This window comes from Phascolarctos cinereus, unplaced genomic scaffold, assembly GCF_003287225.1.
Source record: "Phascolarctos cinereus isolate Bilbo 61053 unplaced genomic scaffold, phaCin_HiC Scaffold_3;HRSCAF=262, whole genome shotgun sequence".
NCBI lineage: Eukaryota > Metazoa > Chordata > Mammalia > Diprotodontia > Phascolarctidae > Phascolarctos > Phascolarctos cinereus.
In genome coordinates this window covers 173118754-173141638 of record NW_027555736.1, presented here as the reverse complement: position 1 = coordinate 173141638, position 22885 = coordinate 173118754, and the positions used below count along the sequence as shown (strand labels likewise).

Below are 22885 nucleotides of genomic sequence, written 5' to 3'. Positions count from 1 at the left end.
ATTTCACTGGGGGAATTTTGACAAGCATCTGAGATTTCCAGAGAAACTCTGGATCACTTCATGACTTTTTGAAAAACTGATTGATCCACGATGGTCAGTCAAGGTGTCTACATTGGATATTTTGTTTAATTTTTTTCTCTGGCACAAAATATTAATTTTAGAGGGAGGTGGAAAGTAACTGTGATATAAAGACAAAAGGCACTAAGACAAATTGTTTTAAAAAATTAATCTAGGTGCGGTTTGTAAACCTCTTTTTTTCAAGACTGTGGCTTCTTGCCATGTACCCTCCAATAGCAGTGTTTTATCACCCTCTATTACAATGTAAGCTCTTTGAGGGCAAGGACTGACTTGCTTTTATGTTTATGCACTGTATTCGGCATATATTAAGAACTTAAATGTGTTTACATTCATTATTAATGTAAATTTCTCTGTCCTTCAGTAAATCCGACTTTCATACCTTATTGTGGTATGGTTTTTGAAGGCTATGGCAACGTATAAGCTCTGGCAGGTCCTACCAAGCTGGAAATACTAATTTGTGTGGCTAGAAGACAAAATATTATGTCTGTGACCTGAATGTCAGGATAACTAAACTAACCAAGGCTCATCACCAAAAGGGTGGCCATTTGGTGATAAACATTTTCAGCTCTGATAACTTTGTCTTTTTCTAAGAAAAGGGTTGTAGTGGTAATTTACAATGTATAATGGTGAACAGAGTATTCAACTGATGAAATCATAGATACTCTTAAGTATTGAAGTAGGAAATTTCCCTGCAGCAAGTAAAGGCATAAACAGATCCCACTGGTCTTTCTGTTGTCTTTGAGACTGGGATATATATTCTCAAAATTGGTTAGGCAATGTGATAGCTTATGTAGTGCTGCCTTAAGGTATAGAGAAACTGACACAAGAAGTCAAGTGATATGCTGTAGGATAGTTAGTCCCAAACAGGCACAGTGCAGCAGTTCCTTTTATATCTATAATTAAAAAGTTGTTCACGGAAGAGCAGATAAAAATGAATCTCCCATCTTTTTTTTTCTTTTTCAGGTGGAGCTACAGGTGTTGAATGTTGCACATACTGTCAGATACAGTTGATGTGTTGGGGTTTTTTTGGAACTCTTTTTTTCCTCTTTCCTTAAAAATAAATAAATAGACAAACAAAGAGTGGGTCTCCCCATCCTGTCTGTTAATCAAGGGCTACTCAGAGGCCTGATTCCACTACTCACTGGGGCAAGGTAACTTTGACCTGTTCTGCTCCAACATGGGCTAGTTTACCCCACTTGAGGCAACCTGGTGGCCCTTTGGCTCCTTGGGGTTTACCCTGTGGATGCCAGACTTAGTGTGGACACCTGATAGTGACTTCATCCACAGCAGTTCAGAACTCCTCAAGAGATCTGCCAACGACAGCATTCTTGGTAGAAGGATTATGTGCCACTACAGTCATCTCTCCTTTCTTCTTCACCCCTCAAAAAACAAAAACAAACAAAAAAAAACCCAAAACCACCCCAAAAATACTTTGGTACAAGGGGTAAAGAAGTAATATATTTGAGATGAAGGCGATGTAAGAATACTTTGGTACAAGGGGTAAAGAAGTAATATATTTGAGATGAAGGCGATGTAAGAATAAAAGATATCAGTAAAAATAAGAATTTTTAAGTTGTTCTGGTCCCCCATTGGGGCCCCAAGTAGAAGAAACACTGGAAAAAGTCACCAAGACCAGTCACACGATCATTCCAATTAATTGTTAGTCACTGAGACAGTTTAGAAGCTCAAGGCCTGGAGCTTGTACAAGAACTTCAAACTGCTGTCACGACCCATCTTAACTCCTTAAAAAACAATAGGGCAGAGGAAAAAAATTCAAAAAACAGCTTCTCTAAATAAGTGTGACACTCTATCTTTTCCAGTTCACTTCAGACACTAACACTTACTCCAGGAAGAATTCCATTTTTCCTTCAGTTGGTAGCAACTTTCTCCCTCAGACCTTATAGAAGATTTTGTTTTGTTAACTGTGCAATATACCAATCATATAATAATGTGCATTAACAGCTATTAGACCAGAGGCTCCTTGAAGGTTAAGACTAATGCTTCCTATCTTCTACATGGACCAGTGGAGTTCTCTACATATGCTGGACATGAATAAAAGTATTTTGGATAGACTAAGTATGTACAGAAAGCTCTGCAAATGGAAGATGAACGACCTCATTTATTAATGTTAACTGTTACAAAAATGCATAAAGTATACTCATACAGAATTCTAGTAATGAAATTGCAACTCGGCCAATATTTTAACAAACTAATGCATTTTATATATAACTTAGATGCTGACACATCATGGTGTCCTTGCTTTATCTAGCACTTAATATGTTCCAACCTCCTGTGAATGATACCATTATCCCACTTAAATTGTTACCAAGTAAACAGTAAGACAGTAAAAAGGAGTTGTTACAACTTTAAGAGAAACACAGGAAAACTGGCAGAAGCCTATGTTGTACTGATTTAAAGATAGCATTTGATACTGATAATCAATAGCCTTCTCCATATCTTAGTATGGAACTCCACCAATTTCCCAAATATGGCAGATTTATGACATATCTTACTTTAAATACTTAAGGTAAGTTTAAACGACTATTTCACAACTAGCACAATCAATTAACTGGTTCAGTCAGCCAGAAAAAGTAATGGAAAATTAAACACCTACAAACTTATGTTGGAAATAACTTTCATATCAAATTTTGACCACAGTGGGGAGGGAAAAAATGGTTAGCACTTGATAGTTTTAACTAGTCAGTTTACTTCAACGTAAATTAACATCTAGAAAAGAGTAACTTCATAGATAAGCTCTACAGTTCTCATATTAGGAATTTCTTCTGCAATCTTAAAATAGCCGTAAATGTAAGTAAAAGAGTCTGCTTCAGACTATTTAAGCAAGTAAGTCACAATCTAAAATAAAATTTCTATGCATTTTTTTCTTGTTGGCATATGATGATTTACTAACTACAGATTTTCAACAGCAATACAGATAAAAATATTTCATTTTAAAGAATCTACCACAGACACTATTGAAAAGTAACATGTCTACAAAAATTTAATGGGTATAACAGTAAAATTTGAGTTAAAATTTAACTAGCATACTTTTTATTGGGGGTGGGGTGGTGCCACTGGAGGGTAGGTGTAAAACCTCTTATACCAAATACGTGATAGTGAACGGTAATTTCAAGATCTGAAACTAGAATGCAAAACCTTTTCTAACTCTTCACTGGTAATTGTTCCTCTTGGATATTCTGTTTATTGAACACAAGACAGAGCTCTGCTTAACAACTCAGGCTGTAAGAATTACTGCCTCTAATGTCAAGTTTAACTACATGTGTTTTAAAGTCGACAAAAAGACTCCTGACTTTATAATAAGAGATAAAGCCGCATTAACAGCCTTTTCTGACCACGTGCCCCAGAAATCCTAAAAGACAGAAAACAAATGCGCTTTTAAGTATCACACCGCCTTGATCGTTAGCAGCGACGCTGGTGTACATCATTCTATTACTGCCTCAGGAACAGCCTACCTAGCACTAGCAGAAATACAAAAGAGGCGGGAGTTGATGGGGTGAGGGGGAGGAGGGTCCTCCAATTCTAAAAATCAAGCCCCTAATAATAGACATGCTCACACCCAGACACACACCATTCCTACCCCTTCAGCCTTGCCATGCGAGGGTAGGTGGCATTCTGGTTGGGCCATAAGTGGCACCGTAGTCGTTCTGGGAGGGCTGTGAGTAGGCTGTATGAATAATACTGCAGGAAAGGTAGTGTAGGACGCGATCATTGACTGGCAAGAGCGAGAGAGCGGGAAGCGACAGAGAGGATTATTATGCGTGACTCGAGGCTGGCCAGCGGGGAAGATGGTGGTGGCGGCGTGGGAATACGAAGGTTGGGGGTTCCCTCCTCCATCACCCTACGCCGCGAGGGGCGGACTGCAGTGAATGATAAGGGAGCAGCGAAGGGTATGGAATCTGCAGAAATCCCTCCGGGGACGGAAAAAACGGCGCCGAGAGACAGAGGCATTATGGGATGGCGAAAAAGCTCTCCCTAGGGATTATTATAAGCTCTTCCTTACCCGCCAGTTGCTATAGAGCCTTTTCACTCGCCGGTAATAAGCTTCTTTGTCCAGAGTCACCGCCATGGCCCCGGGACGCGACTCTTCTTTGGGCTCCGAGAATCACGCGAGGTCCCGGCTCCACCGCCCGCTCTCGGCCCCGGAATCCTGCGCTCTCCTACTGACCCGGAAGTAGACTCCGGAAAAAAGGGGGGCTCTTTCCGCTTCCGGGATTCCAGAGAGTTACAGGTTTTTTTCGGAGGTTGTTGGGGTAGGCGTACGTAGTTTAAAAAAACAAAAACAAAAAACTCACGAAATTCACAGCGGACAGAAGACCCAGATTTTCGCGGGGTTTTCCAGTCAATTCCTTTGCGGCCACGCGCGAGCACGCCTCCTCACGTGACTCGAGCGGAGACGCGCCCGCTACATCCACGCTCTTGCACGTGGTCTCCCAGAGCACCTTCTACTAGCGGGTGGCAGAGGGGGCCGGAACTCAGTACAGCAGCGAAGCTGCGAGCTGCCGCGCGGGCCCCGCCCCGCACGTGAGGGGCTCGCGCGCGTCCGGCGGTGGCAGCGCGCGGGCCTGACGAGGCCCCGCCCCTACAGAGAAGACGGGCGGCCGGAAACTGCGCCGTCTGTCTGAGGGTGTTGGGAGGGCAGGAAATCATCCTGCTCACTAGGGCGGGGGGGCGAGCGGAGGCCGTGAGACGGTGGACCGTGAGATGAGGTCGGGCCTCAGGCCACTGTTTCCGCCAGTGATGGTTTGAGGGAGTTGTCAGGTGGGCGCCGGCCCCACCAGTGATGAGCCTCCCCCACCCCTCCCTCCAGGCCTTGACCTCCTCGCAGACCCCGAGGTGGCCTAAGGGCCCATTCCGCCCAGGAGCACCCGTCCCTCTCGCACGTGGGGTTTGGTGCAGAACGCCCGGAGCCACGGAAGCCCAGGCCGTGGGGAAGCTTTTATCCCGAGATAGCAGTCAGGTGATGAGACAGTCTTGGCCCTAGCTTCGTCTACTTGGGGCACTGAAATAATAAAATGGGAAGGGGGAATTGTGCCCAAATAGAGCAGGATGAAACCCAGCACAGAAAGAGGCCAGCCACAGTCATTACATCACGTTTCCCACTGGTTTAGTTTGCTTCGGAATCACAGTACTCATTAATGACCTTGAAAAGAAGCAAGGCTATATATCCCTGTTTAAATTCCGGTTAGGACCAGAGGGTACAAACAAATACTATGGCCATAAAAGCATGGAGTTAAGTGGTTTTTTTTTTGCCCTGACCTGTGGAATAATTTGTAATCTGGACAAACTTCATTATTCACCTGCTATAAGCTTGTTTCATTCAAAATTGCACATACAGTCACTGGCTTGGTTAACTAATGGATTTGTGAAGCACCGATGTTTAAAAAATGGCTAGCCGACGGCCAGAATAAGCACCTTTACCGCATTTGAAATAATAAGCATTTTACATTAAATAGGAGCAAAAACAGCACTGGGGAAGAATGGAAAAGGATTAACTTAAATTTATTAATGCCAAGGGGAAGGAAGGTAACAGTTCCTGACCCTCCAGCCTGTATCCACAGTTCCAGCAGGAACAGGCTCTGGCAGAGGCTGGGGCCAGCGCTACAGTCTGTTGTTAATGGAGGTGTCCAGGGAAGGGGTAAATGAGCACACCAGCTGCTCGAGTCTCCATTCCTTCCCCAGAAATGAGGAAGTGGTTATGTATTATTTGATGAGTTCCCCTGCCCACCCAATCCTCTCATGTTTGGGAGCGATTAGGTACAAGTTTTCTTTTTCTTTTCCACCTCCCCAAGTCCTGGGTTTTCCCATCTCTCTCCTGCCCCTTTCTTTTTTCCACAGTCCAAGGGCCAGAGTGAATGAAAAAAATTCAACAACCACTAAAGCAGTGGAGACTATGCTGGGACCTCAGTCATCAGCATCTTCACTGGAGTCCGAGTTGGCTGGCATCATAGGGTCATCAATGAGTGAGAAGTCTCTTTCTGAGCTATCATAGCCCTGAGATAAGTCATCATCTTCTTCCTCCTCATCTTCTTCTTCCTCTTCTTCCTCCTCCTCTTCCTCCTCAGGTTGCAGTGGTGGCAACCTGAGGGCTGTGCCTGCAGAGGTGGTGGTAGCTGGCATGGAAGGGTAGCTAGAAGCTCTCAGGCCTGGATGGTGATGATGGTGGTGGTGGTGATGGTGGTGGTGATGTTGGTGATGAAGCATTGTGCTGGAGTCTACATGAGGGGATGAGACTGTACCTCCCATCACAAATGGCACAAAAGGCAAAGATGTAGAGGTGGCACTGCTGTGACCTAGTGATGACACAGGTTGTAGGCCACTGCTACCATGCTGGAAGTTACTATGCAAAGAGAGGGGTCCAGAGCCCCCACCCTGCATCAAGGCCACCATCTTGGAGAGGTCTGGCCGTACCCTGCGGGCCCGCTTCTTGCTATTGTCTGGTGCAACTGGGCCTGGTAAGACCCGGTTGAACATAGTGTCAGGGAGATGACCCTGGGAAAAAGGGAGGGAGGAAAAAGGAAGGGAGACAAGGGGGAAAAACAAGTCAAAACAAATTTCTTAGTTTGCAAAAGCTTCCTCACAGCATGCCTCACTAGTTCAGTCATATTTTAGCATATTCCAAATAGTGTGTATGTGTAGGGGGATGCTAGGTTAAGTAAGTTACAGCACAGCATTAATTAGGCCAAGGTCACAAATTTGATAGCTTTGAAGGCCAGCTAGGTTTGCTGTTTCATAAATTCATAGGGCACTTCCATCCCACCCTAGCTACTCAGCTCACAAACCCATATTTTTTGGCCATGTAATCTGAATGATCAAGTTTAGCTCCAAAGAAAAAAAAATGCACCTCTCTCCCTTTACTGCAGAGGTGGGGGAAGATGGGTATGGAAAATACATAAAGACAAACATATGTGTACACACACACACACACACACACACAGAATTAGTTAATGTGCTGGTTAGTTTTACTGAATAGCAACTTTTCCCCCTCTTTTTTATTCTTTATTAAAAGGGATGGCTCTCAAAGGAAGGGAGACAGGAGGGATGTATTTGGATATGAAGGTGATATAAAAACAAAATATATCAATGAAGATTTAAAAATGACAAAAACGAGTGGGAATAAGCCAGAATTTGCCTGGTTTACTATATAAATAAACTTAGACGACAATTAAAAGCACATGCATAATCACAGTGGGTTGTATTTTCACAAACGAAGGGCAACATTATTCAGATTTGACCATTATACATACCCATTAGTGCGCAAGGGGGTAGGTAAATTCAGACTACTGGTAACCATTTCTGAAGCACTGGATATGGAGTCAGAAGACCTGGGTTCAAATCCCAGATCTAACACTATTTGTACAACTAAGGGCAGATTAACTAGGTGTTTAACATCTCTTGCCTTCCATTTTCTCCTCTCTGAAATGAGGGCACACTGACTAGTTGATCTCTAAGTTCACTTATTTGCTCTAGGATTCTATCTGTATCTATTCATACCCTTCCCTGCCTTGTAAAATAGAATACCTTAATGCTCTCACTTATAGGGTGGAGGTCTGACTATACTACAATGTCCAGTTACAATGCAGTTTTAGAATAACAATCCAATTCTTTAATTTTATTTGATAATTGTGTCAGAGACTGTAAGTCACCTCTTATAATACCTCTTAGAACTGGCACTCTGCCAATTACACAGTAATATGTTTAAATATGTGTGCCTTCCCCACAAAAGTCTTTCTCTGATGGCTATGCTAAGAGAATGTAAGCTCTGGCCAATCATATATCAAGCTAAGAAAGCTTCTAGTAGAGGTTGAGGATCTGGCTGACTATTTTCTAAGACCTAGGTAAATTCTGAGAGTAGGTAAATTAGAAGAGATTAATAACTACGATGGCCAGAGGGTGATGAATTTTTTTTGGCCATAGCAACTCTAAAAGCCATCTACTAAGCTCTAGAAGAGTTATGATCTGCATAGGTACAATAAGTACCCACATTAGAAAAATCACAATCCTAAAAGCACTGACATAAATATATACAGGGTGTACCAAAAATCTTAGTGCAATTTTAATCTATTAAAGCTTAAGCTTGGGCACCCCACATATAGATGTGTGAACTTACACACACACATTCTCCCCCCCCCCTTCTCTTTGTCTCTCTGGAACATGTTGATACCATCAGTGTGAGGCTCCTTTGGTACTATGAAGGTATGAAGGCTGATATTTGAGAAATACTCAAATGAGTCTTTTATTTATTCCTTCTCATCAATAAATATGACTATTATAAGAAAGATATTGTGCTCGGTGGTTTTTTTTTGTGTGTGAGGCAATTGAGGTTAAGTGACTTGCCCAGAGTCATACAGCTGGTGAGTGTTAATGTGTCTGAGGCTGGATTTAAACACTCAGGTACTCCAGACTCCAGGGCCCGTGTTCTATCCACTGTGCCACCCAGCTGCCCATGTGTGCTGGGTGTTTTTAAGGAAAAAAACCAAACAAAACAATTTCTTTATCTCTGGGCTTAAGTTCTCTCATCTTTAAAATGGGGGGATCAGACTAACTACTCTCTAAGGTCCTTCACAACTTAAATTTTAGATTCTATGACATAGTTCTAGTTTGTTTGGTGACCTTACGGGTATATACAACTTACCCCCCCCAAAAAAAACCCCACCCTACATGTATATTCAGATTGGTAAAACAAGAATGATTATTCACTTTATGAAGAGTCCATCATAGGATTCCTTTCCATATGAAACTCTTCTGAGCCATTAAGAATGATATGATTCACATAAATTTCAGGGACAAATTCATTACATAAACTAAAGTAAACCTGTATAAATAATAAGGTGGAGACAACCAAAACGGGAGGGGGAAACTAGAGGTTTATTTAGCTGCTGGCTGCACCCCCCCCCCCAAACATGACAATGGCACATCTACATGGAAAGGTAGCAAAGAAACCTAATGACTCATGGTCTCTGGCCCAGTCAAGATCTGAAAAATTGCTAGTTAATCCCAATGTGTCTGGAATTAACCATTACCTTAAAACCTTCTAAAATGTCTAGTATATTTTTATTTTCTTAGTCAAGATGAATTTAACTTTGTTTTGAGATTTTCGAGATTAGTTTTAAGATAGAACACTATAGTATCATAAAACGCCACTGGGAACTACTACTCATCCTTTTTTATTTACTCACATATAAAATGGAGATGAGAGGCTAGTAGTAGATAGAAAGCTTCTGGGCTCAAGTCCCACCTCTGACTTTTACTGGTTGGGTTACCTTGGGTAACTCATTTCGAAAGATCCCATTATTTCAACCTGATTATTCAACTGAAACTCCTCTCTCCAGATTTACCAATGATCTCTTAATTGTGGCCTTAGTCAATACTCATCTTTTAAGCTCTTGACAGCATTTGTTACCATTTACCAGTCTCCTGGAATACAGTATGTATTAATAAGTGCTTACTGACTGCTACTCTGTCCTTTCTGGGTTTTCTTCATAATGCTCTATTCTGTTTCCCTTACCACTCTGACCGCTCCTCAGTTTCCTTTGCTGGATCATTACACCCATATCCTACCTTCTAACCATAGGTGAACCACAAGTCTTTATTCAGGGCTGTTTTTTCTACTCTTTGTTGGTGTCCTTACACAATACCTATGGATTCAATGATCATTTCTATGCAGACGACTACCAAATTTATATTATCTAGCCATGGTTTCTCTCCTGAGCACCAGTCTCATCCAATCCACCAACTGTCTGTGGACATTTAAAGTGGATGTTTTATAGGCATTTCAAATTCGACACATATCCACATTATATTTTGACACAAAGCCCAACCCTTTCCCCAACTTTCCTATTTCTATTGAGGACACCATCGTTCCTTCTAGTCATTCAAATCTACAACCCTGACTCTTGACTTTCCCTCACCCACACATCCATTTAGTTGTAAGTGTTGGTGATGTTACCTCTACAGTATCTCTCAAATTTGTTCCCTGTTCTCCACTCACATGGCCACTATCCTGGTTAAGGTCTCATTACTTCATAGCCTCCTAATTAATTTCCTTGCTGAAGTCTCTCCCCTCTTCAATCCACTGCTTTAGTAATGCCAAAATAATGCTGCCAAAACAGGTCTGACCATATCAATACAATGTTCAAGAAGCTCCAGCTCCCTTATATCTAGGATGACATAAAACTCCTCTGTTTAGCATTTGAAGTCTTTCACAAACTGGCTCCAGTCATTTTACACATTACACTATCTTTTGGCCCGACCAAACTGATCTTCTTATAGTCTCTCAGACACATTTCACCTCTCATCTCGAAGCTTTTGCATAGGCTGTTTCCCTTGCCAGGAATGCACTTTTCTTCTCAGCGGGCCTCTTTGAATTCTTCGTTCCCTTCAAAGCTCAGCTCAAGTGTCACATCCCACATGAGGCCTTTGCTGATGTATCAGTTGCTAGTATTTCTCCCTTACCCCGAAATTACTTTGTATATACTTATATGGGTACATTATGTTTCCCCTGATATGTTATAAGTTCTTTGAAGGCTGAAACTGTTTCATTATTATCTTTATTCCCAGGGCTTGGATTGAACACTTGCAGATTTGCATTAGTATTGAGTTTACTAACCAGGATCCCTAGAACAATGAAATCATAGGTCTGGACCAAAAAAAGGGGGGAGAAGAGGGGAGATATTTATCCTTAGAAATGTTTGTGTTGAGGAACAGATTATTAAATAAAATAGTAACTATGCTAATAAAGAAATTTGGAAATTAGACCTAGAAAGAGTCCAGTGGAAAAACAGGCTATATAACTAAATAGGTCTCACCTTCTTTCCATTCCGGGAATTGACTGTTTGCACTTGTTCGATTCCCAAACAACCCATCTCTGCCTTATTGGGTTTTTTACATCTGAGCCATTTCTGTTTTCGGTGATCTTCCATATACTAAAGCAGAAACATAAAGCAATTATCTTAAAGGATCAAATATTTCTCTACCATAGTAGGTAAGGTGGCTCATATTACAATTTTCAGAAAGGAATAAGTCAAATAGTGCCACTAAGTATCCTCCTCAAAAATGCATGAGGGAATATTAACTCAGGACAATAAAAATTTGTCTCTGGCATGCCTTTTCTTTCTCATGCAGATTCAAACACTGGGAATAAATTTAAACGGTCACTTACAGCTAGGAACCGAGGATCAACAGCAAATTCTGGATGACCTTGTAACCACATTTCCAGCTCAGCCCGACGAGGGGCATCCTCACCCACCAGTAAAGTGCCATCGACCTTATTGATGACAGGAATCCGGGCTTCCAAGTCTACATCAAGGTGATGAGGCTCCTCCATACACTCCACCTCCAGCTGCAAACTCAGAATCCAACTCATGAATACATTTTTTTATTTGGAGGAAAGACAATCGTATCCATGAAATGAACTGAAGAACTTACGTATTCCCAAACCATTCTCCACCCAATGCTCACTGATTTAATTAGGAAAAAGGCCCAAGAGACCAAATTGTATTATCCTACTAGAGTCCCAGAGTTCACTCACCTCCACTAGCTTCTTTCGGTTCCCCTTCTTCTTATGGAATAGTGGATGTCCTTCTCCTAGCACTCCATTGGCCATCAACTTATGTTTCTGGAACGTCAATTTCAATCCTTCTTCCTAGGAGACACATCAGGCACCCGTAACATAATATGGCACATGTTCCCAAACTAAAGACTAAGCCCTGGTGAACTTGAGCTCTGTATCACCTTATTTCTCAATAACTAAGAAAAGGGAGGCCACCTAATTGGCTGTTAGAAGTGAGGAATAGAACATAAAACCTTCACACCTTTTTTTTCCCTCAGAAATATCTCTATCTCCTGGCCCTGTGCCCCTCAGATGTCTACAAGAGAAGTGAAGTTTAACTCAGGAACACCCAGTGCAGAGCACTGGTGCTTCAGTATTAGCATGGCAACTCATCACAGAGGCACATATCTGGAACGAGATCTAGATATTTCCCTCTATTCTATGATGACTGACAAGTTGATTGTATTTATCACTGAGGGGCTGGCAATTAAATTTTAGTATACATTGACTTGGGAGTCTTAGATAAAGTATGGGTGAGCAACACATTCAGAGGACTGAAAAATGAACTACAGATCTGATTTTAACACTAATTTGATTTTGGACTTCCATCAATAGTATTGCTATATCAATTTCTCTATGTATTATATAAAAATGCCATCCTACTTCAGATGATTGTTTTAACCTAAAAGGAGAAATATATACTTGTGCAAACATGAAATGCTAAATTATTTTAACAGTAACTATGTTTCTAGTAATTGATTTAATGCCTGGGTCACTAAAAAGGATCCTTTTATCAAGATTTTCTTAAATAATATTATTTCCACCCAATTCTTAGGGAGGACAATTAATGATGTGACACTTTTAGATATTCTTCCCCCCCACTTACCTTTCCCAAATGACCCCCAATTTTTTTGGCTTTTCCATTTTGCAGTCTTTTAGTCAAATCAGCTCAACATTTTAGCTGAGCTAGTGAGATTAGTTAAAGCAAAGAATCAATTCCCCTACTCCCCTTTACCAAAAGTGCTCAGCTCACATCTTTGATCTGGACTGTAAATTCCTTCTCATCCATGCCCCGTCGAAGTTTGGTGAACTGGGCTGCAGCAGTACTAACAGCAGCCACCTCCTCTTCTGCCATTGAAGCTGCACTACTACTTCGAGGTGTGGGCACAGGTGAGTCACCATATTCGCCTGGAGCCAGCAGAGGACTATCCAGCAGATGGTTGCCTTGTCCCAGTGACCCTCCAGTCACCATTTCTTGGTTGCGGCGGTTGGAGGGCCATTTCCCTGAGAGGACAGCCTGGCAGACGAGGTCAATGCGGTTTATCAGGACACGATCCTGATTAGGAAGAAACAGAACCAATATTAGTTTTAGTACAGATGTTGACTATAGAATGTATTTAATGATCCCAAGCTGTGAAATCTTCTGTAGCAGCTAAGATGCTTTGTGAGGCAAAGCCTTTGAGGCATAGAAACCAGTCCCCAGCTTCCAGGCCTCCTAAACCCAGTCAAACTAGACTACAGTCACTAAAGAAACAGCAGGACTGATCCCCCACAATGAAAAACAAAACAAAAACTTCCATTCACACCTCTCTAACCCCAATCATAGTTTCCCCTTCACTTTGGGCCTAGAAATAGGTTGTCACCTTGGGCCATTCAGAAGCTCTCTGCCTCTCCTGAAGCAGCAACAGTTCAGGAGTCATTTGCTCTCCATCTTCATTAGGGAATCCATCCTGGGACATAGTGAGGGACATGAGACTCTCTTCATCATAGAGCTTGGAGCAGGACTGGTCAGCACCTGGAGATGACAAACAGAAATACCCAAATGAGCAGAGATGGAAGAAGAGAAATTACATTACAACTGAAAGGATAAATTTCATTTGGGCTATCAAATCCAATCCTGAGCATCTCAGCATTTATAAAACAAAGGGAAATCATCTGTAGAGGAGGGGAACTATAGGCATGGAATATTGCACATTTTCAGATTTGATTGAAGTGTGTTGGCTGATTTTGTGGAGCTGCCCTGTCTTCCTCTTTTTAAGAAATTCTTTGTCATAAATGACGGCTTGATTAGTAGCAGAGGGAGGAGGGATATATTCAGAAATAAAGGTGATATAAAATCACAAGATGGATACAAACAAGATTTTAAAAAGGGGAAGAATGAGAGAAAAAAAGGGAAAAGGACCAACAACCCCTACAATATGAACTTACTCAGCTTCTCTTCCTTTTCATCTTCACTATCTTCAGTGCTCGAGCTGGAGCTGGATGAGGAGGAAGAAGAGGAGGAAGATGGTGACAGTTTGCTTAAGTCCAGCTCAGAGTCCGAATCATCCTCTTCCTCCAGTTTGACTGGTGGAACACTGTGGGAAGCCATGGGGGTAGGATCAGAGGGGGCGATCCGTAGCTCATAGTCTTGTGGGGTTGACCTATTTTTGGCCAACACCTCATGCTCTAGTTTTAAGGCCAGACTCTCCAGGCTGGGGCCACGGGTTGTTGCCTCCTCTGGTAGCTTTTCAGTAGGAGCATCTGGACGTAGCGGCAGTGGTGAGGCAGTGCTCGAGGCATACTGTTGGTGTAGGAGTGGGGTAGAACAGCGTGACAGGGATGGAGCAGGTGCCCCTGCCTGTTGGCTCTGCATGTAATTCATACGAGCAGCCAGGAAGGAGAAGTCTGGGTCCTGCATAATATTGCAGTCTGTTTGGCTCACCCCATGGCGAGCTGCCCCTCGGAGAAGTTCCCCATCATGTCGAACTGGTTCCCACCACTTGGGCAATTCAGGGCCTGGGGGTTGGCACAAAGCCAATCGGTCTTCTAATAACGGATGGCATAGTACTTGTTCCCGTAATCTCCGAAGCAACTCAATTCGGAAAAGAGTGCGTGAGGCCCTCTCCTCCGTGATGGGTTCAATGAATAGAGTGGGGTCTGGAGATTCTGCAAGGAGACACAGGTGAAGAAGAGTTAATTGTTAGTTCTTTCATCACTCCTTCCCAGTCATCTTGGCTTTGTCTCAGAACCACTTACCATCTCCAGCAGCAGGGGGTAGACGGCACACCTGTCGGCACATGGCCACAAAACCATGGAAGTACTTAGTAAGGCTTTCATCTGTTTTTTTGTCCAGACGGGCAAATGTACGGAATCGACCCCAGTGGAAGTGTAGGGTGTCAGGATCAAACTCTACTCCAAAGGTTGACACCACCCGGTAGAAATCTGATTCCTCACGCCTTGTCCATCTATAAATTGGAAGAAAAAAATATATGGTCAATTAACAGATGAGCACAGGAGGTTTGTTACAATTTGGCAACTTAAGATCACTAATGCCAACAAAACTTAAGAGAAGAAATAAACATGCTCCAGAAGGCAGCAGAAGAAGTGGTTAATGGTATCTGAAAAACATAAAAACATTAACAAACTAGATGATAATAAACATGGTATATAAATGGTTTCCCTTATCAGAGGAGACATTCCTGGGATACTATGCTCAAAAGTGGGTTTTTTAATCCCAAAGGCTCTATAACTTTGGCAGGTAAGAAACTGTCTCTTTGTAAGAGGCTCTTAAGAACTCCTCCCTTTAGAAACTTAATTGAGAGAATACTAGCATGAGAAAGATAACATAATTAGAAATAAGTCTAATTAATTCATCCCCTTCTACTGATTTACCGCTGCTGCTTCTCTCGCCGTGCAATTTCTTTCAGTTTGAAGGCTGCCTCACAACGTCGTCGCCGCCGGTCCCCACGCTCTGCTGCCTCTATCTTCATCTGTTCTCGCTTGTAGCTACGTTGATAGGCAGTAACCAGACGCCGCAGTCTGGCTGTCAGGGCTGAGCCTGGAGGCCAGAAGAGATGACCTGGCTGCTGGGTCACCTGGACTGTGGGAAGTAAAGCAGAGTAAGTAGGGAATGCAGAAAGGGCTGGTGAAGGAGACAGAATGAGGTTTCAACCCATCCAAAGTCCAAACATTACGGCAATCCCAGCCAACTTGGCAGAGAATTAAGACAGTACTCCCTATAATTCATTTTCTCTTAGCCCAGCCTCCCCCATGAAAAAACTGAACTTTGGGAACCCAGGTTACCTTCATCACTGTCAATCACTGAAATCTCCTCATCCATCATCATCAAAGGGTCACCCTAGAGAAAGAGACCCATCCCACCAAGAGAATGGGGAAGGGGATAAAAGGAAAATGTTCAAATGCTGAAATATTTACCCTGTGCTCCTCTTGGGCATCAAGTGGAGGAAGAATGATTCTCAATGAAATTACCATCCACAGCAGGATGCAAACATTGTAAATCCCACTGGCCCTCATCAGAACACGAAGAAAATAGAACTTCTCTTCATAAACCAATAGTAAAGAGACAGAGAGAGAGAGAGAGAGTGTGTGTGTGTGTGTGTGTGTGTGTGTGTGTGTGTGTGTGTCTACAGCTGTCTGTTGAGGGGAGAGAGTGGATGGAATGCAGTTCACAGAGGTTCAGCAAGTCTTGGATTTGTCTCAGAACCTCTGTGAACTGAGGTTCAGCAAGTCAATCTAAGAAATAGATCAAATATTTAAATTTCAATGAGGGGCATTATAATACAGGAGTTAAAGGATGGAAAAAGATTTCTTTCTCACCTCATCCTCTTGGTCCTTTGGGGGGCCTTGAAGTGGCTTGTATTCAGGATCTTCACAGTCCTTATCAAAGTCAACCCTAAAACCATACAGAGATGTCAAGAAGAATTAATGACTTACCTTGTTTTATTGGTAAGAACCTGGGATGAAAGCCTAGCAAAACACCCAGAGCCTATCTCTGGCCTTGAAACATCCAGAGAGAAGGGGAAGAAGTCCTATTTCATTAAATAAGTCAGAGTTGAAAAGTACTAAGGGACCTTGGCTATAACATAAAAGTATCAGCTACTATTCTGCTTCCTAAGGCTGTTAGTTCTCTCTGGTCTAACAACTAATTTTTGAGTCTTGTCCTCAACCTCACATGTACTCTTTTTGATAATGGTGGTAACGCTAGATAACATTTGGGGGAGAAGAGATCAGTGAACATCACTAACGAAAAATAAAAGTCTACCCCTTCATCACCCTAGAAAGACTTCAAAAGGCCTACAAGATACTCTTTTCCCTTGATTCAGGACTTGTGGAAAACTCTACTTCTGTTCTCAATTTCTCTTCACTTAGTTGTCTTAAGTGTTAACACTCAGGCTCCCACAATGTGCTGAACACAGAATAAGTTCAGATACCCAGGCCTTTGTTCAAGACATCATTATGAGTACCTTAGAGATTAGATTATCTGAGAAGAATAAAATTAGTTAAATGACTCACCACCATTTATAGCATTTGGTTTCCATTGCCTCTGAAATGGAACAAAGATCCCAAAGAACTAGAACTAGAGGATTAATTAATTTACTGAACAAGATATATTTAGTACTAGATAAGGTACCATGGTCTTAATTTGATGTTGAAACAGAAAACAGGCCAACTATTCGTTAACTTGCCAAGGTAGAAGGGAAAATAATATAACCTGAGGCTAAAGGATACAAGATCAATCCAGAGCAGAGGAAGACTCTGGATATCTGGCCGTTATTGCCCTGTCCCTTCCTGAAAAATCAATACCACCGCTTAGAAGGCTACACTAAGCATGTCTGTAGTCCTCCAAAATAGAATGGCATTTAAATTTGCCATGACTAATTCTTGCCACCTACTTTTTCCCCTTTAATCACTCTTTTCAATATTTAACTCCTATTACTTCAAGGGATCATAAATTTAGAGCTGAAAGTTACCTCAGTGACCATCATGTCCAACTTTCCCTATTATTTTAGTTTTACTATTTTACTTTATTATTCTTCATGTTTAATAAATTGAATTGTTTCAAAGAAAGGGGATGGATAAATCCAACCAAAAAAAATGACCCAATTTCTTTTGAGGAACATAAAAAGAATTATGTTAAGTCACTTGAATTTTGAACATTACATAGGACTGCTGGTCACCCAAGAGAGTAGCACTGTTATATTTGCAATTAAAACTCCCATTACATATTTTATGACACTGACATACACTCAATCAATTTGACATTACTCTCATGATCCTTGTCATGAGTCCTAATTTTTTACTTTTATAAAGTAATTAGATATCAGAAATATGAGTTTTATAACTTTGAAAATAAACACATAAACTTTGCACAAAAGGGTAGCTATTAAAACCTAAAGAATATTTCATGTGCCCCTCAGCTCTCCATGTGAGAAGTGTTGTTACTCTCACTGCCACCCAGCCCAGAACAATACTGCCTTGACTGGTGACTCAGTATTAGCATGGCAACTCATCATGGGGGCCCATGGTCCAGTAAATAAATGCCTATATGTGATGAACATCACTATTAATAGAAATGTGACTAGAAACCAGAAAATTCTTAGGCAGAGACTATATAACACATAAGCTATAACCTCAAAGATATTTTAGTCCAAGCTATACCTCAACAGGATTCTCTCTGACAACCTCTCCAAGGGGTCCATCCATCTATCCTTTTGAATACTGCTAGTAAAGAGGAACTCACAATTTCCCTAAGCAGTCCATTTCATTTCTGGACAATTTGAGATATCTTGGCCCAAATCTTTCCAGCGAGTTATCACCTCTTGAATAAGCCACTTATCCTCTCAGTTCCTGTGACTATATAAAAATGTTTTTAAAGTACGGAACAACTTTTCATTAATGCTGTCATCTTATAGTCATTATATAGTTAGGCTCAGGCAGCCATACTCTTTACATGACTGCCACCCTGTGGCAAGGTAACACTACTGACAGGAAACTACAAGGATCATTAAGATCTCCTCTGTGCTCATCTAAGAAGACATAGTTGTGCTTTTTCTTAGACCTGATAACCAAGTTCTTCAACGAAAGGAACACTGTAATTTATGAGAAGGCCTACACTTGATGCTCAGTCACTCACCCTTCCACGATATCAGAAAAATTGTCCAACACTCGATGCTCTGCTGCAATGGCTTTGTCATCTGGCCGGCCAGCCTTTTCCAGAAAGCATAAGGCTGGGTCTGCTCTCATGGTATTGTATTTCTCATAGCCTAGATGGGAAAGGCCCAGAAATCAAAGACAATATGGATTTTGTTCTGTCAAGGTAAAGTTTCTTCAACTGGTAAAACTTGCATTATATATGATTAGACTATCTAGAATACTTTACCTACAGTGTAAAATGCTGATGTCATAGCTGATATGTTAGAATTGTCAGATAATATTTTTATTCTATTAAATGTTCCTATTGCATTTTATATTTGTTTCACAATTAGTGGGGAGTGAAATAAAGACTTATAGAAATAGTGATGACAGGAGACAGATTTAAATAACAATTTAATTATTCTATTATGATCCCTATTTTATAGGTGAAGAACTGAAAGCAATTAAGTGACTTGTCCTTAGTCATAAAGAAGGAATGGGGGGCAGCTAGGTGGCTCAGTGGATAGAGCACCAGCCCTGGAGTCAGGAAGACCTGAGTTCAAATGTGACCTCAGATACTTGACACTTACTAGCTGCGTGACCCTGGGCAAGTCACTTAACCCCATGCCTAGCCGCCCCCCCAAAGTATGGAATTAGGGATTCAGAAAACTTTATCTTCTGAAACTAGCTAGCATATACTTTGCACACAGTAGGCATTCAAAATATTTTTGTGTGATGAGAATAAATAAGCTTTCATACTAGGTGGTTTAAACCTTTAAAAATACAATCTACACATGATCAAAATGGTTAAAATATCATTCAGTTTCTCAATATCCTATAGAGTAGGTAGGAAAATATCTTTACTCCTTTAAAAAAATTTTTTTTTAAACTAAGAAGTATGCCAATATAGCAAAGACCTATGATTTCACTGATATGGGAACCTCTTCCACTAAGAAAGACTGCAACCTGTTTATAACTTATAGACTTAGGAAGTTACTTAAGGCCCAGAGAGGTTAAGTGACTTGCCAATGGTCATTACAGGTAGTAGCAGAAGTTGGATCTGAATCCAGATCTTCCAGGTTCCATGATATATCTGTGATATAACACAATCTCTCATATGCAGCTGCAACAAACATCTTGTTGCTCTAGTAATGCCAGAGAGGAGTGGTAGAATTAAAAAGTGAATCTAGGATTCTTCATTATCACTTCACTACATCCATTAGCCTGGAATTTGTCAATGAACAAGGTTGTGAAGGGCAGCTTTTTACTCTGTACATTGCTCAGACTTCACTTTTTTTTTTCTATTTCCCCAGATTCTAAGATTTACAACAAGTAATTGCTCAGGACTCATCACAAACTTCCAGAAAGCCGGTGTGGCCACACAGATTGAGCTGACTGATGATGAGAGTGTGAATATTCCACTCTTTGATGCAGAAAATGGTTAGTGGGGACAGGATGAAAAATACAATCCAGTTATTCTAATGATATTGGTAATAATATTGGATTCAAAGGTAAGATTCATCCATGAAACATTTAATGAATACCTAAATACGTATATATTACATCACTAATAAGCACTGTACTTTGAAACATTTAACATGACTTGCAAGTTTAGTTTTTCATTCAAGCGTGCTGGTTTTTCCACTCCCCGTTATTAAAGATTGATTATAGAACCTTATGAATCTGGGTCTTAATCAGTTTTTGATACCCTTATTGGACACAAGTCTTCATCAAGACAGATCTGAGCAGGAAGCATGGGGAAATGAGAAGATGATGGGGACTATTTTTCAGAAGAGGCACATACCATGTTTAAAGACTCCTATGAGCAAGGACTTGTCAGCTTCACTATCCCACCAGTTTGTTGGGGCCTCCAACTGATCCACCACTGGGAACCATATATCAATCTCACTAGAAAGGCATGAGGGAAGAGAGGTAATACAACAGTGTTTCATGTCACATAGCAGTTAACAAAAATGGTGCCCTATGAGAAGTTATTATGGATATTTAAAAAATTCTCTTTGATTGGGGTGCCTTTATGCTCTTGATCCTTTCTCTCTTAGGTACTACATATACAGGATTAAATCCCCCCCTCCCCCAACAAACCCTCTAATCCTCAAATTCTAGTGACAAATTGTAGAACACGCTCTTCTAATAGTCAGGAAACAGAATACAATTTTACCTAGCAATGGCACCTCCCAACACCTTCTCCGCCTGATCACCAATAACCTCTTGCCGAAGGTAATACAACATGCGTACTCGCAACAACACCCTAGAAAAATGAATGTTAACTTCAGTAACACTGTTGTAAAACAGAAAGCAACTTTTACCACTCCATGATTACAAAACAAACAAGTTTTGACAAGCCCCCTTGCTTACTTGTTACACTGATGTTTCAAGTGTTTCTTATAACTTTCATCCTGGAAGAGGGTGTCAGGGTTATATTTCCGGATCCAGTCTGCTTTGTGGATATCAAAGGTACTTTGGGACTTCACTTTCTTCCCTTTGCGTCCCCGGGGCACTGGGATAGACAAACCTGATAGGAATAGGCAGACAGTGGAAGACCTAGACTAAGAAAACCCTTTGGATATGGAATAAATTGGGTACCCATGAGGAGGTAAAAGGAAGAGAAAAAGAGAGTTGATGGTTACCTGAATGGTTCTGTAGTTCTTTTGTTTTGCCATTCTCTGCAGGGCTGATGAGGTCCCAAATGAAGCCTTTGATGTTTTCATCCCCACGGTAGTGCAGAAGACAGTACACAAGAATGGCACGGCAGATCGTCTCCACATCCCGTTCAGTCATTCTTCGTTTGAACCGCCCATGGGACAGAATATCTCGCCAGCGACCCCAGCTTCAAAGACAGAGAAAGAACCACAACCATCTTTTTGGAGCCTCTTGTTCAATGATGTGTTATGTTTGAAGTAACAGATTTCCCCAAAAAAGAAAAAAAGGGTTTTAAGGAATACACTGTTACTATGACTGGCTACGTATCTTCTCTGAAAGCCCCAGAGTATTTTCAACCACACCACTCTTACAGTCATATCTTACACTTTAGAAGGAATAAGACTTCTCTCTTCTCAGCACTAGAAACACAGGGTTACGCTAGTAGGGTGGAGATGTGCATCCCACCTTTAGCTGCAATGTGGGCTCTTACCCATACACCAAGAGGTGCTTTTCCACACGGAAGCAGTCAGTGCGTCCATAGGCATGATGCCTGTCATGTCGGCGGGATCGAGGCCGCTCATCATCCTCACTTTCCAAATCTGAGAATTCCACCAGGTCGTCATCTTTCAGAGTGCTAAAATGTCGTGTCTGCTTGCGCACTCGCGGTGTATCAATCACCAAGTTATTCTGCGTGAAGGAGAAAAGGAAGCCAAACTTTCATCATGCTCTTCCCCTTCTAATGTGGATAAACAAACTATGGTGATACACTACATATTATTAGATCATTCCCCAGGCTTAGTGGAATATGAAGCAGTATTGAGAAAGCATTCTGAAATGCAGAGGTCCATCTGCTACCACCCAAGGGAATGAAGAACTCACCTTGCTGTTGAGTAAATCCATATCTAGGTCAGCTTTTTTAGCCCACTTTTGCCAGAAGTTAGGATCATCCAGAGAAATATCTGTCCTATTTTCAGAAGCAACAAAGCTAGCCTGTTGAACAAGGACACACAGAAGGGGAAAAGTAAGGGAAGAGTGTGTGTCACTTTATTTAGAAGTGTACCTTGCCTTACTCAAAAAGGGAAAAAAAAGCCTGAATATTTTACTGTGATGTGAAGGTGAACTTGAAGGCAATGTCAGCAAAGAATAAAATTTAACAAGTTCTACCAAGCTAGAAAGACTTCAAGAATGGGCCTAGAAGACTTAAAAACTGATCAGTATGATGACCAACCATGATTCTAAGGGACTGATGATGAATGCTACCCTCCTCCTTCCACAGCTGACAGATTCAAAATATAAGAAAAGACACATTTTTAAACATGGTCAATGTGGGAATTTGGTTTGCTGGACTATGCATATTTGGGAGTAGTAATGAAGAGAAAGAAGGGAGAAAGAGGGAAGAGAGAATTGGGGGAGCAAGGGACAGACAGAGAAAGAGACAGGGAAAGAGAGGGAGAGAGAATGCTTATTAATCGGAAAATTTTTTAAAAATGGATCCAGGGATAAGCTCGTAGGAAGAGCATCTTAGTTAAGGTAAGAGAGGCTCATCACTGGAACTCTGGCTACCAAGTAATTTTTTTTTTGCCACTGTGGCTCATTTAGTGGATTACAATTTCTGCTTTATGATGAAGGCATCATAGGTCCTTAGTACTGAAGAACTAAAAT

General features: G+C 41.4%; 2 protein-coding genes and 2 non-coding genes across 7 annotated transcripts in view; all 4 read right to left on the bottom strand.

Moving 5' to 3' along the window:
• SUPT16H (SPT16 homolog, facilitates chromatin remodeling subunit) overlaps window positions 1-4545 on the bottom strand; it is a 32609-nt gene extending 28064 nt beyond the window's left edge. The window contains exon 1 of the mRNA XM_021003258.2: window positions 4100-4545. Coding sequence (XP_020858917.1) covers window positions 4100-4165 — 66 coding nt within the window. The 5' untranslated portion in view covers window positions 4166-4545. The remainder of the gene's footprint in view (window positions 1-4099) is intronic.
• Window positions 4546-5581: 1036 nt separating this feature from the next.
• CHD8 (chromodomain helicase DNA binding protein 8) overlaps window positions 5582-22885 on the bottom strand; it is a 60270-nt gene continuing 42966 nt past the window's right edge. For all 4 annotated transcript variants that reach the window (XM_021003962.2, XM_078151296.1, XM_078151297.1 and 1 more), the window contains 18 exons: window positions 22103-22213; window positions 21714-21910; window positions 21211-21410; window positions 20939-21095; window positions 20742-20831; window positions 20367-20470; window positions 18564-18693; window positions 16247-16322; window positions 15713-15767; window positions 15302-15509; window positions 14666-14874; window positions 13856-14575; window positions 13291-13442; window positions 12681-12983; window positions 11627-11740; window positions 11258-11437; window positions 10905-11021; window positions 5582-6588 (listed from right to left, as the gene is read on the bottom strand). In XM_021003962.2, coding sequence (XP_020859621.1) covers window positions 6001-6588; window positions 10905-11021; window positions 11258-11437; window positions 11627-11740; window positions 12681-12983; window positions 13291-13442; window positions 13856-14575; window positions 14666-14874; window positions 15302-15509; window positions 15713-15767; window positions 16247-16322; window positions 18564-18693; window positions 20367-20470; window positions 20742-20831; window positions 20939-21095; window positions 21211-21410; window positions 21714-21910; window positions 22103-22213 — 3711 coding nt within the window. In that variant the 3' untranslated portion in view covers window positions 5582-6000. The remainder of the gene's footprint in view (window positions 6589-10904; window positions 11022-11257; window positions 11438-11626; window positions 11741-12680; window positions 12984-13290; window positions 13443-13855; window positions 14576-14665; window positions 14875-15301; window positions 15510-15712; window positions 15768-16246; window positions 16323-18563; window positions 18694-20366; window positions 20471-20741; window positions 20832-20938; window positions 21096-21210; window positions 21411-21713; window positions 21911-22102; window positions 22214-22885) is intronic.
• On the bottom strand, window positions 11951-12048 carry LOC144456426 (small nucleolar RNA U6-53/MBII-28). Its single transcript, XR_013485519.1, has one exon. It is a non-coding gene; the product is annotated as a small nucleolar RNA U6-53/MBII-28 (small nucleolar RNA).
• LOC144456425 (small nucleolar RNA U6-53/MBII-28) lies at window positions 17839-17948 on the bottom strand. Its single transcript, XR_013485518.1, has one exon. It is a non-coding gene; the product is annotated as a small nucleolar RNA U6-53/MBII-28 (small nucleolar RNA).